The sequence below is a fragment of the Labeo rohita genome, chromosome 10, assembly GCF_022985175.1.
Source record: "Labeo rohita strain BAU-BD-2019 chromosome 10, IGBB_LRoh.1.0, whole genome shotgun sequence".
Classification (NCBI taxonomy): Eukaryota; Metazoa; Chordata; class Actinopteri; order Cypriniformes; family Cyprinidae; genus Labeo; species Labeo rohita.
In genome coordinates this window covers 14,861,184-14,883,131 of record NC_066878.1, presented here as the reverse complement: position 1 = coordinate 14,883,131, position 21,948 = coordinate 14,861,184, and the positions used below count along the sequence as shown (strand labels likewise).

Sequence of the window (21,948 nt, the reverse complement as noted above, 5' to 3'; positions counted from 1 at the left end):
TTGTAAACTTATGTAAATAAAACTGCCTGAACTCAGGAAGTGGAAGTCATTTCCCAATGTAGTTCTAAAAATGTGCATGGACAAGTTCTGTCAAAAAAGTTCTGTTTAAAATGGTCATAATTTAGCATAAAAAGTCAAAATGATTATACAAGTCACAATTATGGGATAAAACGTCAAAATTATGAGATGCTTAGTCATAGTTATGAGAAAAACATAATTTTGACATATTAAAAAACATAAAACTGACATATTAAGTCATAATTTAAAGTCAAAATTCTGCAATAAAAAGTGTTATTTTTCCAACCTAGACTTTCAAAATCTGATTGTTTTCATTTTGAATTATATTTTGAGATACAGAGTCATAATTACAACAAATCATAATTATGATATAAGAATTATGTATTCTAAAAAATCATTATGACAGAAAGTAGAATTTTTATGACTCTTAATTGTTTTAATTTCATCTATATCATTATTTTTTTTTTTATTCAGTTTAATTCGGTAGATTTCTTAATTCTGATTTTTTTTTTTTTTTTTAATTCAGTTTAATTCAGTTTTTCAGTTCAGGTTGTTTTCATTTTGAATTTCATTTTGAAATAAACAGTCATAATGACAACAAATCATAATTATGATATAATAATGTTGCATTACAAAAATAATTATGAAAAAATAGATTGTTTCATGAATCATAGTTGTTTTAATTTAATCTATTTCATTCATTTTTAATTTTTTTTTTTTTCATTTTTAATTTTATTTTGAGAAATCAAATTACAACAAATCATAATGAAGCTAATTATGTATTATAAAAAATAATTATGGCAAAAAACTATGTCTAAACTATATGTTTTATGTCTCAATTGTTTTAATTTAATCTATTTCACTACTTTTTAAAATCAGTTTAATTCAGTATTTTAAATTCAGTTTTAATTTAGAATTTTATTTGTAGATAAAAGTCATAATTACAAATCATAATTATGCTATAATAATTATTTTTCAAAAAATAATTATGGCAAAAGGAAAATGTTTTATGACTCATTGTTTTAATTTCATCTGTTTAATTCAGTTTAATTCAGTTTTTTAATTCAGTTTTTCATTTTGAAAAAAGTAGAATTTTTATGACTCTTAATTGTTTTTATTTCATCTATAGCATTATTTATTTATTTATTTTTTATTCAGTTTAATTCTGTAGATTTCCTAATTCAGATTTTATTTAAATAGTTGTCATAATGACAAAAAAATCACAATTATAATATAATTATCATGTATTACAAAAAATAATTATTACAAAAAGTAAAATTTAAAAAGTCATAATTATGACAAAAATACACTGTTTTGTCATAATTATGACTTATGTCAACTTTTTAATCTTGTAATTTTGGTTTTAAATCATAATTTTGATTTTGTCATTGATATTACTACATAATATTACATAATTGTTTTAATTTCATCTGTTTCGTTAACTTTTTTAATTCCGTTAATTTTGTAGATTATTTTTCAAATTAATTTTTAAATTCCATTAGTTTTTATTTTTAATTTCATTTTGAGATAAACAGTCATAATTACAACAATTCAGTTTAATTCAGTAGATTTTTAATTCAGTTTTTAATTCAGTTTGTTTTCATTTGAGATAAACAAGTCATAGTTATGATGTAATAATTACGTATTACAAAAATAATTGACAGAATGTAGATTTTGTATTATTCATAATGGTTTTAATTTAATCTATTTCATTATTTTTAATTCAGTTTTTCATTTTGAATTTTATTTTAAGATAAACAGTCATAATTACAACAATTTAGTTCAGTAGGGTAGATTTTTAAACTCATTATGACAAAAAGTAGAATTTTTTACTCATACTGGTTTTAATTTAATCTATTTCATTTTTTTTAATTCAGTTTAATTTGGTAGATTTTTCAAAATATTTTAAACTGAGTTTAATTCAGTTTTTATTATATCATATGCATTAAACACCTTCCGGACATTTTGAAAAATTGATGCACCCTTGCTTTCCACAATGCACCATAAGCCCAGCGCATAAGACCTCTCAGGGCACTCTGGGTAGTTCTCTTCTTGAAAAGGTACTGTACTTCCTTTTTTCAGCTGCAGCTCATTGGAAAATGGTCTTGCCATCAGTAGTCCCATCATCCACTCCTGCACTCTCCATCCACAGGCCACAGAGTTGCTTAAGGCTATTCTTTCTTTTCACTTACAGTGCTAAAGTGGCCTGACACCCCTTTTGCACCAAGGCGGTAAAATGTTAACATACTGCTAAAGCTGATGGCTGTCAAACCAGTGTGCCCGTTTGTCAATCTCAATTACACCTCCTGTATGGTCTATGGTGACTTTTTACCTCTCAGGGGAAATAAATTCCCATTTCTTTTGTGAAATGGTGCATTTCAGGCACAGTGGAGAACTGCCTCTCAGCTTTGGTCAGCGAGGAATAGAGGTGACCGCAGAGATTTCCATTTTCAGTTGACGCCCGTGGCGAGTGTCACACGGAGGCTTGTCAAAGTCATACAGGATATTGGACAGAGGTGATGAACTCTAACAGGTCTTAATAGGTTTCATGCCTGATTCTAGACAATGTGTGTTATTTTCACACGCTGACTCATCTAGTGAGAACAACAACTGCAAACTGAGAGCTTTGACATTTGGATTCGCTCAAGACTAAAAGATGTTTTCACTGCCACTCTTTCATCCATCCATTTTCCAAACCGCTCGCCCTCTGTTTCTCAGGCCGCACACTGTAATGTATCAATTATTGGTAGAACTGAGTTAATATGAAAGAAAAGCATACCTGTCAGGGTGTAAATTATGGATTTGACCCCCTAATTAAACACTGAACCCCCCAGAGGATATCAAAATGAAAGGTTGAGGGAGCCTTAAATGATACCTGCACTTAGCAGCCCGTATTTTTACATTTGAAACATTTCCGCAGCTCTGTCTGAATGGCATTTGAGACCATGGACCACAAAACCAGTCATAAGGGTCACTTTTTAAAAATGTAGATTTATACATAATCTGAAAGCTAAATAAATACGCTTTCCACTGATATATGGTTTCAAAATATTGAGAAAATCACCTTTAAAGTTGTCCAGATAAAGTTCTTAGCAATGCATATTACTAATCAAAAATTAAGTTTTGATATATTTACAGTAGGAAATTTACAAAAAAATCTTCATGGAACTTTACTTAATATCCTAATGATTTTTGGCTTATAAGAAAAAATATGATTTTGACCCATACAATGTATTTTTAGCTATTGCAACAAATATACCTGTGCTACTTATGACTGGTTTTGTGGTCCAGGGTCACATTTGTACTGTAATTTCCATAAATGCAAACCACCCATAAACTGGGTCACGCTGATATTGCCTAAGGTCCAATTCATAAACGCATGAAAAACTAGTTTTGCCATCTAAATGAAACTGTATTCCATGAATACATCTACAATACATTTGGAATAATTAGTTGTTGAATTGAATAATTTATTGTAGCCCTGCCTTAAAAAGGTTACTTGCCAGTCCAACCTTTGGCTGAGAGGGTCTGAGTTTGTTTTAAACAATTTTTAACTCATTGATTTGTAAAACTTGTAGTTTTTCCCGGTCTTTGGTTTTCCTGCATTTTTGTGTGTTTGAACCCTTTCCAACAATGACTATATGATTTTTAGATCCATTGTTTCACACTGAGAACAACTGAAGGACTCACATGCAATTATTGCAGAAGGTTCAAACACTCATTGATGTTCCAGAAGAAAAAAACGATGCATTAAGAGCCAGGGGGTGAAAACTTTTTGAATTTGAAGATCAGGGTAAATTCAACTTATTTTTTCTTCTGGGGAACATATAAGTATCTTCTGTAGCTTCTGAGGGCAGTACTAAATGGAAAAAAAAATATGATATTTAGGCAAAATAAGAAAAATGTACAAATCTTCATTCTTTTCAAAAGTTTTCACCCCCGGCTCTTAATGCGTCGTTTTTTTCCTTCTGGAGCATCAGTGAGTGTTTGAACCTTCTGTAATAGTTGCATATGAGTCTTTCAGTTGTCCTCAGTGTGAAAAGATGGATCTCAAAATCATACAGTCATTGTTGGAAAGGGTTCAAATACACATAAATGCTGAAAAACCAAAGATTTGGATTTTTCTGAAGAACATCAGGTAGTTTAACTGTCCAGGACAAATAAGGGACTCATGAACAACTATCATTAAAAAAAACAAAAAAAAAAAAAAAACAAACACAGCTGTGGATCATTCAGGTAACAACACAGTATTAAGAATCAAGTGTATGTAAACTTTTGAACAGGGTCATTTTTATAAATTCAACTATTATTTTCTCTCGTGGACTATATGTAAACGTCTTTTATGTGAAATATCTTATTCAGCTCAGTAATGAATAAAAAATAACATGTATTTTGTATAATCCCTCTTATTTTGGTAAAATAATTAACATTTAGCAGATTCTGGAGGTGTGCATAAACTTTCGACTTCAACTGTATATGAACTTAAAAAAACGTCTAGCTATATTTGCTCTAAGGTAAATTAAAAACCTATTAATATGAAATTATTAATTAATATGAAAACTAATAGGCTGTTTTATCCACAAGCCAGCAGATAAGGTTGCAGTGGTTAAACAAATAATTCGCCCAAAAATGAAAATTTGCTGAAAATGTACTCACCTTCAGTCCATCCAAGATATAGAGGAGTTTGTTTCGTTGTCAAAACAGATTTGGATAAATTTAGCAATACATCACTTGCTCACCAATGGATCCTCTGCAGTGAATAGGTGCTGTCAGAATGAGAGTCCAAACAGGTAAAATAAAATAAAATACTAGTCCAAAATCCATAATAATGCTTCCTCCAGTGAAAAAGACCATCCCCTGTTGTCCTCTCACACCAAAATCCACTGACATATTTGTTTATATAGACATTTTTTGACGTAATTTAACCAGAAACATTAGTAAAGGCCAAGTTAAAAACAATTTCCTGATGAACCTCCTCATTACTCAGCTTTTAGCGTCACAAGACATTCATTTATTGACTGAAGTTGTGTAGATTACTTGTGGATTATTGTGATGTATTCATCAGCCGCTTGGACTCTCATTCTGACGGTACCCATTCACTGCAGAGAATCCATTAGTGAGTGATAAAATGCTAAATTTATCCAAATCTGTTCTGATGGAAAAAACAAACTCATCTTGGATGGCTTAAAGGGTAAGTACATTTTCACAAAAAGAAATAAAAAATAATAATGAAAAATTAAATTTGATTTACATATTCATTCAGGTCACTGTGGTGTTGACTAAAAAGTTTATAGTAGCATAGTAACTGTATTGCAGAAATGTCTCTTCAAATTATTGTTAATGAGGCTTTTTACTTTTTTTAACATTTGACTGCATCCTAATATTAAAAAATGTTGCTTTCTCTTTCCTTAATGCGTTACCTTGTACTAATCGGAACAATTTCTGAGACTTCCTGTGTTTATTTGCCTCTTTATGATGAATCGCTTGTTGTATTCCTCAATTGTAAGTCAGTTTGGATATAAAAATCTGCTATATGAATTAATGTAAATGTAGAAGTGTTTACCTTGATTTGGATTTAATCATGGCACCTCATAATTAAATAATTCATTTAAACAAAAGCAGCATTTTTGCTATGTAATATTTAATTCCAGATCCCTTTAGAACAATGTCCAATTAATTTTTACTAATTTATGAGCACATTTTACTGAAAACTACATTGTTGACATACATTTCTGAATTATATGAGTTAGCATCAGTTACCAAATTGGGTGAAGCTTAGCTAATAATCAATATAGTATAGTAAAAATAGTATAAAATCTCTGACAATTGCAGAGACAAATCTCCACAGTCTTAATGGTGTTCCCAAAATGACCTAAAATATAAAAGCTAGTGCCTTCCTGAATCTAGTTTCCACATTTTTTCCACTGTGTGTAACAACGCAAGCCGGCATAAAATATTTTCCTGCATAATTTTTCGATTTCCCTCGGGTTGTCTTTCCGTACACTCTAGGTGCTTCTAGATGCTACTAAATAAAGCTGAAGCGAAGGGTTTCGCAAGACAATGACTATACTTTCTGTGACTCAGCGCACACATTGGTTGAAATTCACCACATACCTTTTCCTCATAGTGAATGTAGGTGGACGCCTCCGGACCAAGGTACTTCACCAGGCTGGAGATCACAGCATCTCTTCTCTCCTCCATCTAAAATGAGCACAAAAACATTTGTTTATCATCATATCACAAAAGCAGAAAAAATATAATTGTGCATCTGTCCTTGTGAAAACGTGTGTGATTATTTGTACTGAATGTGCACCTGTAGTCCACTTTAAATTGTAAAATTAAAACAGTATTAATAAAATAAAAGGCCACTTAAGTGTACTTTCATGACTTTTTTCATAACATTAAATACAAAATTGCATATAAAGATGCGCTTAAAGAGATAACTCACCCAAAAATGAAAATTACCCCATGATTTACTCATCCTCAAGCCATTGTAGGTGTGTATGATTTTCTTCTTTCAGACGAATACAATCTGAGTTATATTAAAAAATGTCCTGCCTTTTCCAAGCTTTATAATGGTAGTGAATGGCTGTTGAGATTTTGAAGTCAAATAAAGTGCATCCATCCATTATAAAAAGTACTCCACACAGCTCCAGGGAGTTAATAAAGGCATTCTGAAGTGAATCTGAGGTTTTTGTGTTAAAAAAAAAGACTATTTACAAATTTGTAAACTGTAACCTCTAGCTTCCGCTAACTGTCGTACACACGTTCACAAGACATAGGACACAGGTGTAGCATAAGCTCCACTGAGAATATGCTAGTCTCTCAAGAACCAAGTTTTGTTTACAGCAAAAGAAAACAAGTCTTCTCTTTGCTTATATCAAAATCCTACAACATTTTTCTTTACAAATCCTTGTTTTGTACTTCTAATTTGTGACTTCCACGATCGTCACTTCCGTGTCTGTCACTTTCTCATGAATTCGCATACAACAGTTAGCAGAAGTTAGAGATTATCGTTTAGAAAGTTTTAAATATGGATAGTTAAAACCGTGAGCCGTGTGGAGTACTTTTTATGATGGATGGATGCATTTTATTGGACTTAAAAATCTCAACAGCCATTCACTGCAATTATAAAGCTAGGACAAGCTAGAACATTTTTAACCCTTGTGCAAAAAAGTTACACATAGGTCCTTAGTGGACAAAAATGTCCATTTCAAAAAACTGTCAAAAAAAAAAATTGAAGCTTGTGAGCGCAGACTTAAGTTTGGTCTCATTTTAAAGAAGACCCATGGCAGATTATTGTTGAAGTAGAAAAAGTTTAAAAAGTGAAACCAAAAAAAAAAAGTTACAGAGATTTAAGTTTATGAAAATGCTTTATGAACAATATTTTATATAAAATATGTATTTTATGAAACATGTTGAACTCTAAACTTGCTAGAAAATCAAAGCCATTAATCTAAACAAGTTGTGTTCCAAATTTGAGGTTGATATCTCAAAAAATGAGCTTTCAGTAGGATTTTGTTTGGGCACAGTACCAGATTTTCCCCATTAGATGCCAGCAAAACTGCACTGGTGCACATAGTGGTTGGATTTGTGATTTGCAGAGTTTTTCTCTCTCAAAGATTTACAAGAACACACACACACATACATTTTTTTATGTACACATGTACAAACCACACTCTGACATCCATACCAACACACCCACACAAATATAGCTGCATTATTTATCCAGTTGGCTCTATAATATGCAGAAGCAGAAAACAGGAATAAACAGAGTATTTGCTTTATAGGCCAAACTTAAAAAAATGGCATCTGGTAAAAATGTATACAAAATTTAAATTTTAAAGCCAACAGAATAAAAGTCTTTTAACAAAATTTGCATCATTTTACGGTTAAATGGCACTGTGATTAAACATAGCAGTTTTAATGGGTTTCAATGGGGACATTTTTGTCCTTAAGGTCCTGAGAGGAACTATTTTTGGAACCTAGTGCAAAATAGATTTATTAAAGGAAATGGGGGTGAAATAGTAAAATTCCAATAAAAATACACACCTGTGCCAAAATTTATGCGCCTGGCAATAACACAGGCAAAATGATCAAAAAAACAAAACTGAAAAGGACAATGTCCAAAAGATCGCACAAGGGTTGAAATAACTCCGATTGTATTCATCTGAAAGAAGAAAGCTGTACACACCTAGGATGGCTTGAGGGTATGTAAATCATGGGATCATTTTCATTTTTGGGTGAACTATCCCTTTCACAGGGTCGAAAAAGCAAGTAAAATTAGTAAATTTAGAAATATATTGTAATTGCAAATAACATCTTAAAAATTGCTTCTAGAATCTTCTTAATATGTACTCTTTTTCAAATTATGCTAAACTGTATATCTTTTTCACAAGGGCGAGAACTGTGCTGGGCCCGGATGTCCAACCTCCATCGATCTGAATAACTCAAACCCTTTTTTGGTCTCTGTTCTCCAAGAGTTATGGGTAGAAAGCGGCCGGGCCGTGCACCCTTGCTGTTACTATGCCAGCGAGTGACAGATGTTAAGGGAACTTATAAAACCCTGCATCTGCATGTTGCGCACACATCCACTTGAACCGAGTGTCCCGGCCCATAATTCAGCCCACAATTATGGCTTTGCACCAGGTAGGGGGCGGGACGGCAGAGGAACCATCTGCGGGGGGGGTGTTATAAAAGTGGCCATAAGGAGTTGCAGGGCTAGCCACTATCTCTAATGCCTAGCCATAAAACAAACGGCACAAAATTACACTTCATGTCCACACTTTAAAGTTTGCCAGCTCATTCATGTGAAGGTAATGTCGAGTAATGGCAGAAAGCATGCGGCTCGGGCGTATTCCGCTGAGTAGTCAGTCTGGGCTCTTCACGCATCTGTAAGAACCAGAGTTTGTCAAAAAAAATGCATTGCAGAGTGCATGACTCTTCATTTTTTGGACAAATCTCTATTAGTGGAGATGACAAACGGGGATATTTCAACATAAAACTCTACCGAACGCAAACTAGCAATGTTGTATTAGCAAATGAGAACCAGACTGGCTTGTCCGTCTGATTCATTATGAATGAAGCAGCCATAAACTCACTGCTCTTGTCTATAATGCATGACTACAGACGGTCTGGGAGCTTTATCATAAGATGCGAGATGGAAACGTGTTTATCAGACCAGTTCATCTCAAAGAGGGAATTCTCATCTCATCTGTTTTTCATGGATTTTAGCTTTAGGCTAGCTATTTTCTGCATGCAAGATGTGTGGCAATCTTTGTATGATTGAGCGACGAGTGACAGATAAATCAATAGTTTGCTGCATTATCAGTCAAGAAAAGAGTCTTTTAAGACTCAGACCTGGAAATGTTTGCTTTTCCCAAGATAACACATCCAGTTTAATCTGTAGCCGTTAAAGACATTTGGCTAATCGTTAATCTGATACTGCTTGTTTACAGACAATTTGGTTGCTGAAAGACTAGGTTAGACTAGCATACAAGTATTATTTATATACTATTATAGTATGTCTTAATATTTTGAATAGTTTTCTATCAGAATCACTATCATCAAAGATGACTGACAGTTTGGATTGACGGTATGTTTCCGTTCTGGGCAAGAACTGTGGTTAACATTAATGTTCAATAATTTAATGTACACTGTGATTACAAAAAGAAGTTTTAATGGGTTTCAATGGGGACATTTTTGTCCTTAAGGTCCTGAGAGGAACTATTTTTTGTACCTAGTGCAAAATAGATTTGGAAATGGGGGTGAAATAGTAAAATTCCAATAAAAATACGCAAATATTTATGCACCTGGCAATAACACAGGCAAAATGATCAAAAAAACAAAACAAAACTGAACAGGACAAAAATGTCCAAAAGATTGCACAAGGGTTACTATAACTCAGAGTATTCATCTGAAAGAAGTAAGCCGTATACACCGAGGATGGCTTGAGGGTATGTAAATCATGGAATTTTCATTTTTGGGTGAACTATCCCTTTAAAAATGTCAAAAAAGCAAGTAAAATTAAGTAAATTTAGAAATATACTGTAATTGTAAATAACATCTTCAAAAAAATGCTTCTTATACTAGTATATAATCTCCATAATAAGTATTATTTTTCAAATTATGCTAAACTGAACCGTGCTGGGCCCGGATCTCCAACCTCCATTGATCTGAATAACTCAAACCCTTTTCTGGTCTCTGTTCTCCATGAGTTATGGGTAATGAATAACTGAATAACTCAAACACATTTTAGAAATTAGTCTGATTCAGAGGAGAGTCAGAAGGCCGAATCCTGTCTGGATGAGAGGAGGAGCTGGGGATGGAGGAGGGTGATTAGCTATTGAGCAACACAAAAGCTGCTGATAATACTGAAGGACCTAATATATGAATACTGAGATAGGTGTTGTATTATTATAGGTAGTCATGGATCAGCTGATGCAAGCTTGACTGACGTGACTTGCCAGAACTAAAGCTATGGTTAATTTTCAGTATTCATTTTGAATTTAGGTTAATTTTAGTAATTTTATTACATGTTTTTGTCATTTTTATTAGTTTTGCTTGTTTTAATATTTATATTTAGCTTTAATAGCTCATTTTAATTTCAGTCTTAGTAATTTCAGTACTTCAACTTAAAACTTATTTCAGACTGATTGCCATGTAAAGTATGAGACGAGGATCTATGTGCAAGAGTTTATTGTACATCCAAAGAAAACAACAAGTTATCCAGAACGGGGAACCCTTAGAATCCAGGCAAGAACAGGGAGCAACCATCACAGACATTAAACAACTGACAAAATACAGGGGAAAGACAAGGACTATTTATACACAGGGTGAGGTAATGATCTAATTGGTAACCGGGGTAACTGATGAGGGAGTGGGTGTGGTTCAATGAAGATCCATGGCAACAAACAAGGGAACAGAGGTACAGGGAAGCAGGGAACAATAAGACACAAAAACTACAAAATAAAAGTCCTTAAACACGAATACAGAAGACAAAGACCAGGCACATGACATAACCCCCCTCAAAGAGTGGCTTCCAGACGCTCCAAACAGAAATACCAGTCCAGGAAGGGGGAGGAGCTCAGGCAGAACTGGGGAAGGGATGGAGGGCCAGGTCCATGTAAGGGGAGATAAACAAGGGACTGAAGCAGAGCAAGAGGCCAGGGTGGAGTCGGCCAGATGGGAGGAGCTGAGGACCACCAGATCATGAGAGAAGACCTCCACGGCGGAGCAGGCGGTACCCAGCAGGGCGGAGCAGGAGGCTCAGGAGCCCTCCAGGGCGGAGCCGGAGGCAGAGCAGGTGGCACTAGAGCCCTCCAGGGTGGAGCCGGAGGCAGAGCAGGCGGCGCTAGAGCCCTCCAGGGCGGAGCCGGAGGCAGAACAGGTGGCACTAGAGCCCTCCAGGGCGGAGCCGGAGGCAGAACAGGTGGCACTAGAGCCCTCCAGGGCGGAGCCGGAGGCAGAACAGACGGCGCTACAGCCCTCCAGGTCGGAGCCGGAGGCAGAGCCAGCGACACTAGAGCCCCCAAGGGCAGAGCCGGAGGCACAACAGCCCTCCCAGGCGGAACAGGAGGCGGAACAGGAGGCGGAGCAGGAGGCGGAGCAGGAGGCGGAGCAGGAGGCAGCAGCCCTGCGGGCGGAACAGGAATCTGCATCACGCTCTGGGACCTGGGGAGAGCAGGGACAGAGGAGGCAGACAGAATAGAGGAGAAGGCGCAGCAGCCCTCCAGGGCGGAACAGGAGGCGGAGCAGCCCTCCGGGCGGAACAGGAGGCGGAGCAGCCCTCCGGGCGGAACAGGAGGCGGAGCAGCCCTCCCGGGCGGAACAGGAGGCGGAGCAGCCCTCCCGGGGCGGAACAGGAGGCGGAGCAGCCCTCCGGGCGGAACAGGAGGCTGCGTCATCGACTGGGACCTGGGGAGAACAGTGACAGAGGATGTAGACAGGGAAAAGGGAGAAGCAGAGAGTTTGGTGGTTAACGCCCCCTCCGTAAGAGGTTCTACGGCTGGCGCCGACACCTCTGGAGGCATTGGCGCAGCTTCTCCGACGGGGAAGGCCTCTGGAGCAGACTTGAGACCAGACGGGGCCTCTGGGGCAGACTTGAGACCAGACGAGAGCTCTGGTGCAGGCTTGTGATCAGACGAGCTCAGAGGCTGACCTGTGAACAGGCGTGACCTCAGGAGCACAGTGTGTAGCCCACACACACCACATGGCCACTGCCATTAAGGGAAGAGCAGCAGCGATAACGTCACTTGGCTTGTGAAGATCTGCTGTAACGTGGCTTGACTCGGGAACAACATGGCTTGACTCGGGAACAACATGGCTTGACTCGGGAACAACATGGCTTGACTCGGGAACAACATGGCTCGGGAACAACATGGCTTCGGGAACAACATGGCTTGACTCGGGAACAACATTGACTTGGCTTGACTCGTGGGGAACAGCTGCTGTAGCTTGACTCGGCCCTGTAGCTTGACTTGAATCAGGGGTAGCTGCCGCAACAAGAGGAGCGCCATCTTAGCTGTCCGTACAGCCATTAGGGGTGAGTCCAACACGTGGGTCATCATGTGGCGTGACTTGGAGACAGCGACCATCTTGTGGACTGGCTTTGGCGTGGCGGCCATCTTTGCGACAGGCTCTGGCGTGGCGGCCATCTTTGCGACAGGCTCTGGCGTGGCGGCCATCTTTGCGACAGGCTCTGGCGTGGCGGCCATCTTTGCAGGCTCGACAGGCTCTGGCGTGGCGGCCATCTTTGCGACAGGCTCTGGCGTGGCGGCCATCTTTGCGACAGGCTCTGGCGTGGCGGCCATCTTTGCGACAGGCTCTGGCGTGGCGGCCATCTTTGCGACAGGCTCTGGCGTGGCGGCCATCTTTGCGACAGGCTCTGGCGTGGCGGCCATCTTTGCGACAGGCTCTGGCGTGGCGGCCATCTTTGCGACAGGCTCTGGCGTGGCGGCCATCTTTGCGACTGGCTCTGGCGTGGCGGCCATCTTGTGCAGTGGGTCTGGGCTGGCGGCCATCTTGCAAGGAGACTCAGGAGTGGCGACCATGCTGTGAATTACCCTTTCTACTTCCTTAACAGAAAAAGGGGATTCACAGAACAGCAAAACAAAGTCTATATACTGTGACAGGGTCCAGCTGGGGTCCTCATCCGGTAAGTTTAAACTAACCTCTGGATCGAGTCCACTCCAGAAACAGTCCTTTATTTTGGTGTCATCTCCAGGCACTAGCTGGCTGTAATAAAGGAACTCCTCCACATAATATTCGATCGGTCGGCCGTTTTGAAAAATTGAGCAAAGAGTGCTCAGAGGGTCGCGATAAACTCCTGCTAGATCCATAGTTGGTCAGTTGTTCTGTAACGAAGCGGAGATGAGACGAGGATCTATGTGCAAGAGTTTATTGTACATCCAAAGAAAACAACAAATTATCCAGAACGGGGAACCCTTAGAATCCAGGCAAGAACAGGGAGCAACCATCACAGACATTAAACAACTGACAAAATACAGGGGAAAGACAAGGACTATTTATACACAGGGTGAGGTAATGATCTAATTGGTAACCGGGGTAACTGATGAGGGAGTGGGTGTGGTTCAATGAAGATCCATGGCAACAAACAAGGGAACAGAGGTACAGGGAAGCAGGGAACAATAAGACACAAAAACTACAAAATAAAAGTCCTTAAACACTAATACAGAAGACAAAGACCAGGCACATGACATTTAGCTGGCTAATCACCAGTCAGTATTTTCTCCAGCAGAATGTAAGTCATGCTGTTTGAGCAGGAAAGTTTTGTTGGTTCAGCTACAGTAAGTGGTCAAAGTTTTGTTGGGTAGCATGGTTAGCATTAGATATGCACACTATTAGATTTTTTTCCGATATTTTTAAAATAATTTAGGACAATAGCCGATGCAGATACGAATAATAATGAAAATTACAGACTAATTATTTTTAATTTTGGTTAATTCTGAGCAAAAACCTATTTGTTAGAACTTATTTGCTGTCAAAATTAGCGTGTTAACGCAGGCGATTCATTTTTCCAGTTTACAGCATTAAAAATATTTAACGCAGTTAAAGGAGAAGTCTACTTCCAGAACAAAAAATGACAGATAATGTACTCACCCCCTTGCCATCCAAGATGTTCATGCCTTTCTTTCTTCAGTCGTAAAGAAATTATGTTTTTTGAGGAAAACATTTCAGGATTTTTCTCCATATAATGGACTGATATGGTGCCCCGATTTCGAACTTCCAAAATGCAGTTTAAATGTGGCTTCAAACGATCCCAAATGCGGTTGTAAACGATCCCGGCTGAGAAAAAAAAGGGTCTTATCTAGCGAAACGATTGGTTATTTTCATTAAAAAAATACAATTTAAATACTTTTTAATCTCAAACGTTCGTCTTGTCTTGCTCTGTCTGAACTCTGTGTATTCTGACTCAAGACAGTTAGGGTATGTCGAAAAACTCCAATTGTATTTTCTCAACTTCAAAAGTCATTTCAAAATCACCCTACATCGCTGCAGAAGTACCGACCCAGTCTCTGCAAAGTGAACATGCAAAGAAGATCAAACACCCTCAACAAAAAAGGTAAAACAGTGATATAGGACAATTTTGAAGTTGAGGGAGAACATGAGATGGGAGCTTTTCGACATACCCAAACTGTCATGAACCGGAAAAAAACAGAGTTCAAAAGTATACAAATTGTATTATTTTTATGAAAATAACTATTGTTTCACTAGACAAGACGCTTCCTCAGCTGGGATCTTTACAACCACATTTGGGATTGTTTGAAGCCACATATAAACTGTATTTTGGAAGTTCAAACTCAGGGTCACTAGTTCACTATACGGAGAAAAATACTAAAATGTTTTCCTCCAAATTTCCCTAATTTCTTTATGACTGAAGAAAGACATGAACCGCTTGGATGACAAGGGGGTGAGTACATTATCTGTAAAAAAAAAAAAAAATTGTCTGTCATAAGAACAGCTGTATCTGAGGCAGCAAATGCATCGCATTATGTGCTTTCATCAACGCACAGGTTATAACTTTTATTGTAGTTATATGGGCGCCTAGTTTTTCTTGTCGTTTAATACACCAAAATCTCAAGATATAGCGATGAAGCTCTATATTCACAGGATATTTAAAACGTAGCCCACAAAAGTATATTGGCTACAACTAGACGGCAAAAGTTAAGACTCTTCTCCGCTCTTCAAACACACAAAAAACATTAGCCTTTACAGACATAGCGCCTGAGTAAAGAAAACGCTGTACTTAAAGGAGTCATCGGATGCTAAGTTCACTTTTTCATGCTGTTTGAACATTAATGTGTGTTGGCAGTGTATGTACAAATCTACCCTATAATGATAAAAATCCATGCAGTGGTTTTTAATTAATCTGTAAAAATAATATTCCCTTTTTCAAATCGAGCCGTTCTCAGATCACCCACAGAGGCCGCTCCCACAATAGTTGATTGACATGAGTGTCTTACCTCAGATCAGCTGTCACAGTCCAGTAACTTTCCATGTTTTAATGCCAGAGCAGGGATGAAAGTTAGACAAGAATATCTCCGTTTGAGCGATTGAGGTGTTGTGTTGCTGGATGTAATAATGAACATAGTGGTCGTTATTTACTCCCGACATCTGAGCCGCTGAAGATGCAGTAGATTACGTTTGTTTGTGAAGGGAATGTGCCTCCCGATGTACATATATCCGTCTATGTTCACGCGAATCATTCATGATCCAGCTTCACTTACAGCAGAAGTGAGTATAAGCGTTTTTTTATGAATCTTTGCGATCGCCTTTCCTTATAACGTGGTAGTTAGGAAGTTTAGCGGCTAAATGCGGCTAATGTAAACAAGACCGTCTTTCCAGAGCTGATTTTGACAAGGTAAAAAGGGTGTTGTTTTACAAAACCGTTGAAAAATTTTAATCAAAGTATATTAGAGACTTTTCATTAAGACCCTAAAGAATCATATCAACTTGTGGAAAATGGGCATCCGATGACCCCTTTAATCAAAAATCAGTTATTTATTTACCCTTGCATTGCGAACAAGCGGAGAACTGTCCCCAATCTGCGCGCGCTGCAGGACACTTCGTTCGATGAAAAAATCAGAAGTGCGTTTTTGCGACATGTTGACTGGTGTGTTTTTAATCTTCAATGACGGATGCTGATGTGGTGACGTCACGTGACTATTGTTGCTTATTGTCATTGTGTTTTTCCAATGAATTTTAATGAATATTCGCATTATTAAAATTTTGTTACAAAATTTACATGTATTTATTTTTAACACCGCACCCCTAGCACGCCTACTTCCCGCTGTAATGGTAGTTGCGCAATCTGACAAGAAAAGCTAATTTTACCATTTTTTTGCAAATATTATTATTAAATGGTTAACCACCCATTTATTCTAATACATGGTTTTGAAGGCTCCTAAGAGCGTGAAATGAACCTTGAAATGGGAATGCTAACAGCTGTCTCCACATATTATAGATCTTCTCAAGTTAAGCTAGATGAAGAAAACCAGTCTTTGAGATTCCAAAATGTAACATATGCTTGTGAGCAGCTCTGCCGGTTTCTTCAGCAGGGTATTATGACTGTAATGCCTTACAAAGGCGTTCGTTGAGCAACTAAATGTCAATATATATCTATTTTCACCTCTTGACTCATTTTCTCAGTATTCCCTGAAAGTGTGAAGCTGAGAATAGACCTGACATATTAAACTTCCTGCTCTTTATCTCTCACTTTCTCTTTCTATTTCTCACTCCAGTACAGCTTGCTATATGCTATTAAAATGCATTGCTCTCTTTCCCGGACTCTCATTCTCTCTATCTGTCTCTCACCTTTCTGTCACACCAGTCACAGGCCTGTACTCCGGTGATGAACCCCACCAGCGCAGGATTGCCTCTGGGGCTGGTGGCATCAAATGTGACGCTTAAAGGGCAGTCCTCAGAGGGACGTGCCACGATTTCCCCCGAGAAACCTTTTTCTTTCCAAAAAGCCTGTGAAGTCAGATAAAAAAAGCAGAGAACGAACAGCCTTGAAATGAAAAGGATTCATGCTTTTTTAAAAGAGACCTGCATAGTGTTAAAAACGGATACTGTATTTGCATAATATTAAATTGTACATTATTAGCAGCTATATACAATATCTGCATACCGATGATCTTACAGGTTTAAAAAGAGCAAATGAGGGTAAGCAAATGATCATAGTGCGTATTTAAAGGCGAAAATTCAAAATCGCATTTTACAATCTATTTAAAATATTTTAATGATTACAGCAATGTGAATCAAAATGTGTTTATGTGGTAATGCTCAGTCGATTTGGATAAAAGCATTTGCTCAATTAATAAGTCTGAAATGTAAATGAATGCTTTGCATACTTACGGGGCTCCCATATGTAACTTCAACTGCATTCATAAATGTGTTATACATAATTCATGAATATATGCAATTAAAGATAATTATAAATCATTTTTAAGCACTCAGGCAGGGTTTCATGGACTAACAATTAAGTACAAGTGAACAAAACATTTAAAACGATTATTTGTTACTCTCAAATAAAACTTACTGTAGAGTTGCTTGGAAGATTCAGAGGCAAATCTAGGTTTTCAATGGGATCTAATTGCGTAAACGTATTACTTTTTAACATTTTATGCACAAGTAGTGAGTAAATGAAGCCCATTATCTGATTTAATATGCAAAAGATGTTCAGAAACATCTTTCACAGTTGACAGACAATTCTTATCCACTGATTAAGGTGGCATCTTCAGTCACTGCAGAGCCAAGATTAAATATTAAATTAAAGTGAGGGCTTATACTGAATATGCTAGACAGAGCACTAGGAGGCAGCTCTCCATGCCTCTGCACATTTTAACTTCATTATAGGGTTTAATGCAATAGAGCTGTAGGGGAAGTGACTGCACTGTGCTGCGAAAGCCGGTAAGCCGGTTGTGGGTAAGTGGATGGGTTATGCATGTTACTCACAGTGGGGTACGTGACGATAAACTTCATCATGTGGCCGATAGGCAGACAATGGGTGAGGCTCTGGCGCTCAGCTGGCAGGGCAGGCTCGTAACGGATCTGGGCTGAAAGGGAGGTCATAATCAGAGTGCCACTGAATTAAATAAGTGCCATTTAGCGCCAGAAAACAACAGTGGAATGACACTGACATTAAATAGGAGAGACAGCTCTGTTCTTTCAAACGCTAGAACCATTTGTCAAAACTTAGGTCACTTTTTCTAACTGTTCACAAATGAAAAAAAAAAAAAAAAACGATGCCGAAACAATTTTCTCTCAGAAATTATTAGTACATTTCACAACTTATTACAAAGAAATAGCAAGTAACACATTAAGTTAAACCTGAAATGTTGAAGTAGAAAGACTGATAGAATTACCATATCAGACTTCAATGATCTTTGCTTTATTTACAGTTTCAAAAAACTTTCCAAAGTGCAATTATCAGCACTCTGTGGGATATGGTTTGAAACACATTAATTGTCTACATCTTTCAAATTATATAAATTCTTTTCACACTCAGACACAACCACCGCCAGTGTGCCTAGAGGCCAATTTGCACATTTACATAGCTGTTAAACTTAAGTTCAGTATAATACAAAACTGAATAAGACAGCAATGTGCTACATTTCTACAGTAATACAATAACTTCAATGCCTTATGGTGGGGTAAGTTAAAGAGTTGGTTCAACTTACCCCACAGCCTTTGGCTCACTTTGCCCCATAGCTGGCATTTTGAAGAAAAAAAAACTAGCTAGCTGACCAATTTAGGTTAATATTTAGCTAAATGATTTGCATGGTTTTATACAGTATGTTGCTAAATCACCTATATGCATCATAAATATTTTTAGATCCGGATAATTTTGCTTTGATGTAACAGCCATTACATCTGTTATGCTAAAATTTAGCTTTGACTACCCCCCCAAAAAAAGTCAATTTTTAAAGTAAATGGTAAAGTAAACACACATTTTTAAAGTAAATGGGTGTCTTCTGCCACTTCCACGTGTTTCTCCTTTTCACAGTCTGGCAGAAATTATGTGTGATTCCAAAATACATGGTCACATGACAGTAAAAGTGTTTGCCAAGAGTAAGAGTTGCCAAGATACAGGGGCTGGGTCAACTTTCCCACTGGCTCAACTTACCCCACTCTCCCCCTTTATGCTAATATGCAAACTTTCAACAATCACATCTTGGATTTATATTTTCACAGAGCTCACAGCAGTGTTTTTTTTTTACTTCACATACATTTTAGTAGAGTCTCAAAGTCAAGTACATGCCTACAATACCTTAAAATTATGCTTATGCAGACAGCTCGCTAGGTTTTGAAACAGAGCAATGACTGACACTGATACTGTTTATATATTGGATCTAGGGGGCGTTATAGAGGAACAGGACAGGACTGAATAGAAATACATGTTTTAAAGAGAAATGGAAAACAGCAAATTGATTTAAAGATATCAAAGGGAAAAATGGCGAGCGCAGGAACACAGACAGGAAGAATATGGCATAGAATAACTCATAGGTCTCAGATCATCCTTTGGTATTGATTCAGGTGGCTATACCTTCTAATCAAGCAGCACTTTGGCAAATTAGATCTAATACCCCAGTGGCTAGCTCTCCATGAAATTGCCAATCTATTAAAGAATCCCTGCGATTTAACACTACTACTTTGTTTTCCTAAAAGCCGTAATTAAGGCTTAGCCATTTTGCGAGCGTAAGTGTGGGGAATCCAATAACTTTATGTGCAGCCCTCAGGGCCATCTCTATGTCTGAGTAACACAAACAGTGCCAGAAGGGACACTGACCTCATTTTTGACGAGACAGCCATCTGGCGACAAGCCAACGTGTCAGCTAGCTTTTCAAAGAGGGGGCACACAAATAAATTGTTGTCTGCGGCCCAATCGGTCACTAGAAACATAAATGCTAAAGCATACACTTGTGAAAAAGAACTTATTATGGATATAATATACTATATGTCATATAATTAACCAAAAATGAAAATTCTGTCATTAATTGCTCACCTTCATGTTGTTCCAAACCTGTAAGACCTTCGCTCATCTTCGGAACACAAATTAAGATATTTTTGATGAAATCTGAGAGCTTTTTGACCCTGCATTGACAGCCACACAACTGACACGTTCAATGCCAATTATGGCTTGTGAGGAAAGCATTTCAGGACTTAATTGGTGCCCCGATTTTGAACTTCCAAATGTAGTTTAAATGCAGCTTCAAAAGGCTCTAAACGATCCCAGCCGAGGAAGAAGGGTCTTATCTAGCGAAACGATCGGTCATTTGTTTTATACATTTTAAGCAAAAGTTTGTGTAGCACAGGCTGTGGGATGGGCATTCACGACGCAACGTACTATTGAATCACGTCAAAAGGTCACGCGGAACATAGGCAGAACCACAGACCCAGTGTTTACAAAGCAAACGCGCAAAGACTAAGGAAGTGCAAGTAAGTCAAACGTGGTTAACAAACAAAAAGGTACAACAATGGAGTTTTTTGCCATACTCTACCTTTTTGAGCCGCAGTACACAGATGATGAACTTAGACGTGATTCATAGTAGTGATGGGAAGTTCGGATCATTTTACCGACTCGGACCTTTGAGTCTTGTTCAGCAAAATAAACAAATGTTTTTCTGAGTCATTTCATTCATTTTAGCAAAATATAATTAAAATGTTACGTGTTACTTCCCTAACACATCTACTGCTTGCACAAACGTTGATCACACTACAAACAAGACAAAACTATAATGCTATAAGAAACAGAAAAGATTAATTTATTGTTTACCTGGGTCTTTAGTCTATGATTAGCTCACCTCACCTCTTGTCTGTCAAGTTTTCGGGTTCAAGTCGTTTGTTCATCACCCCATAAGATGAATGAACGACTCGAAACAGGTGAACTAATTCCAGTACAGAACCTAATAGGATGTTGCATATGCACAACTGAACGAATCACTCCCTGAGATGACTCGTCTTCCCGAGTCACATTAAAGATTCATTCAAAATGAACGAATCATTCAAGAACGACCTATCACTAATTCGTAGCATCATGGACGCGCATCCCAGAGCCTGTGCTACACAAGCTTTTGTGCTTAAAAAGTATAAAAAAAATTATTTTTCGAAAAAAAGTAACCGATTGTTTCGCTAGATAAGACCCTTCTTCCTCAGCTGGGATTGTTTAAAGCACTTTGAAGCTGCATTTATACTGCATTTTGGAAGTTCAAAATCGGTGCACCAATGAAGTCCATCATATAGGGAAAAATCCTGAAATGCTTTCTTCAAAAAACATAATTTCTTTACAACTGAAGACAGAAAGACATGAACATCTTGGATAAAAAGGGGTTGAGTAAATAATTTGTAAATTGTTGTTCTGGAAGTGGAGTTCTCCTTTAATGACAGAATTTTCATTTTTGGGTGAACTATTCCTTTAAGAAATACTTATAAAAGTGTAATCTAGGCCTTTTATTTCATTAATATTATATTATCTGAAAGTAAAGATTTTTAAAATTTAGATTTAAAATGTACATTCAATACAAGCACACTTCTTTTACACAAGAGAAAACTATCTGAAATAAAAAATAAGTACATTAATTTAAGCTGCACAATATGAAAATAAGTAATTTCCTGCAAATAAAAAATTATTTTCCCCAAGGAGAAAATGATTTTAGTATGTATAAATGTTTCAACACTATACTGAGCCACAAGAATCATTCTTAAACAAGATCCACCAATAAGAGAATCAGAGAACAATAAGCTATTAAAACAAAGTCAGGTAACGCAAGAAACGTAATGGTTTTTCTCATGTAAACAGACATGATAAAAACACACAAAAAAACAGACTAGTTTATTCCCTCAAGACGTTATGTACACAGTCCTATACTTTCCTATTTTCAAACACTTTTTAGGTTTAAGTCAAAT

The 21,948-nt window shown here is 37.4% G+C and overlaps 1 protein-coding gene across 2 annotated transcripts in view; it reads right to left on the bottom strand.

The window, feature by feature from the left end:
* The window catches only part of si:ch211-127i16.2 (amine oxidase [flavin-containing]), a 59,337-nt gene that overhangs the window by 8,474 nt on the left and 28,915 nt on the right, over positions 1-21,948 (bottom strand). For both annotated transcript variants that reach the window (XM_051120442.1, XM_051120441.1), the window contains exons 8-10: positions 17,998-18,098; positions 16,855-17,013; positions 6,133-6,219 (exon numbers count right to left, since the gene is read on the bottom strand). In XM_051120442.1, coding sequence (XP_050976399.1) covers positions 6,133-6,219; positions 16,855-17,013; positions 17,998-18,098 — 347 coding nt within the window. The remainder of the gene's footprint in view (positions 1-6,132; positions 6,220-16,854; positions 17,014-17,997; positions 18,099-21,948) is intronic.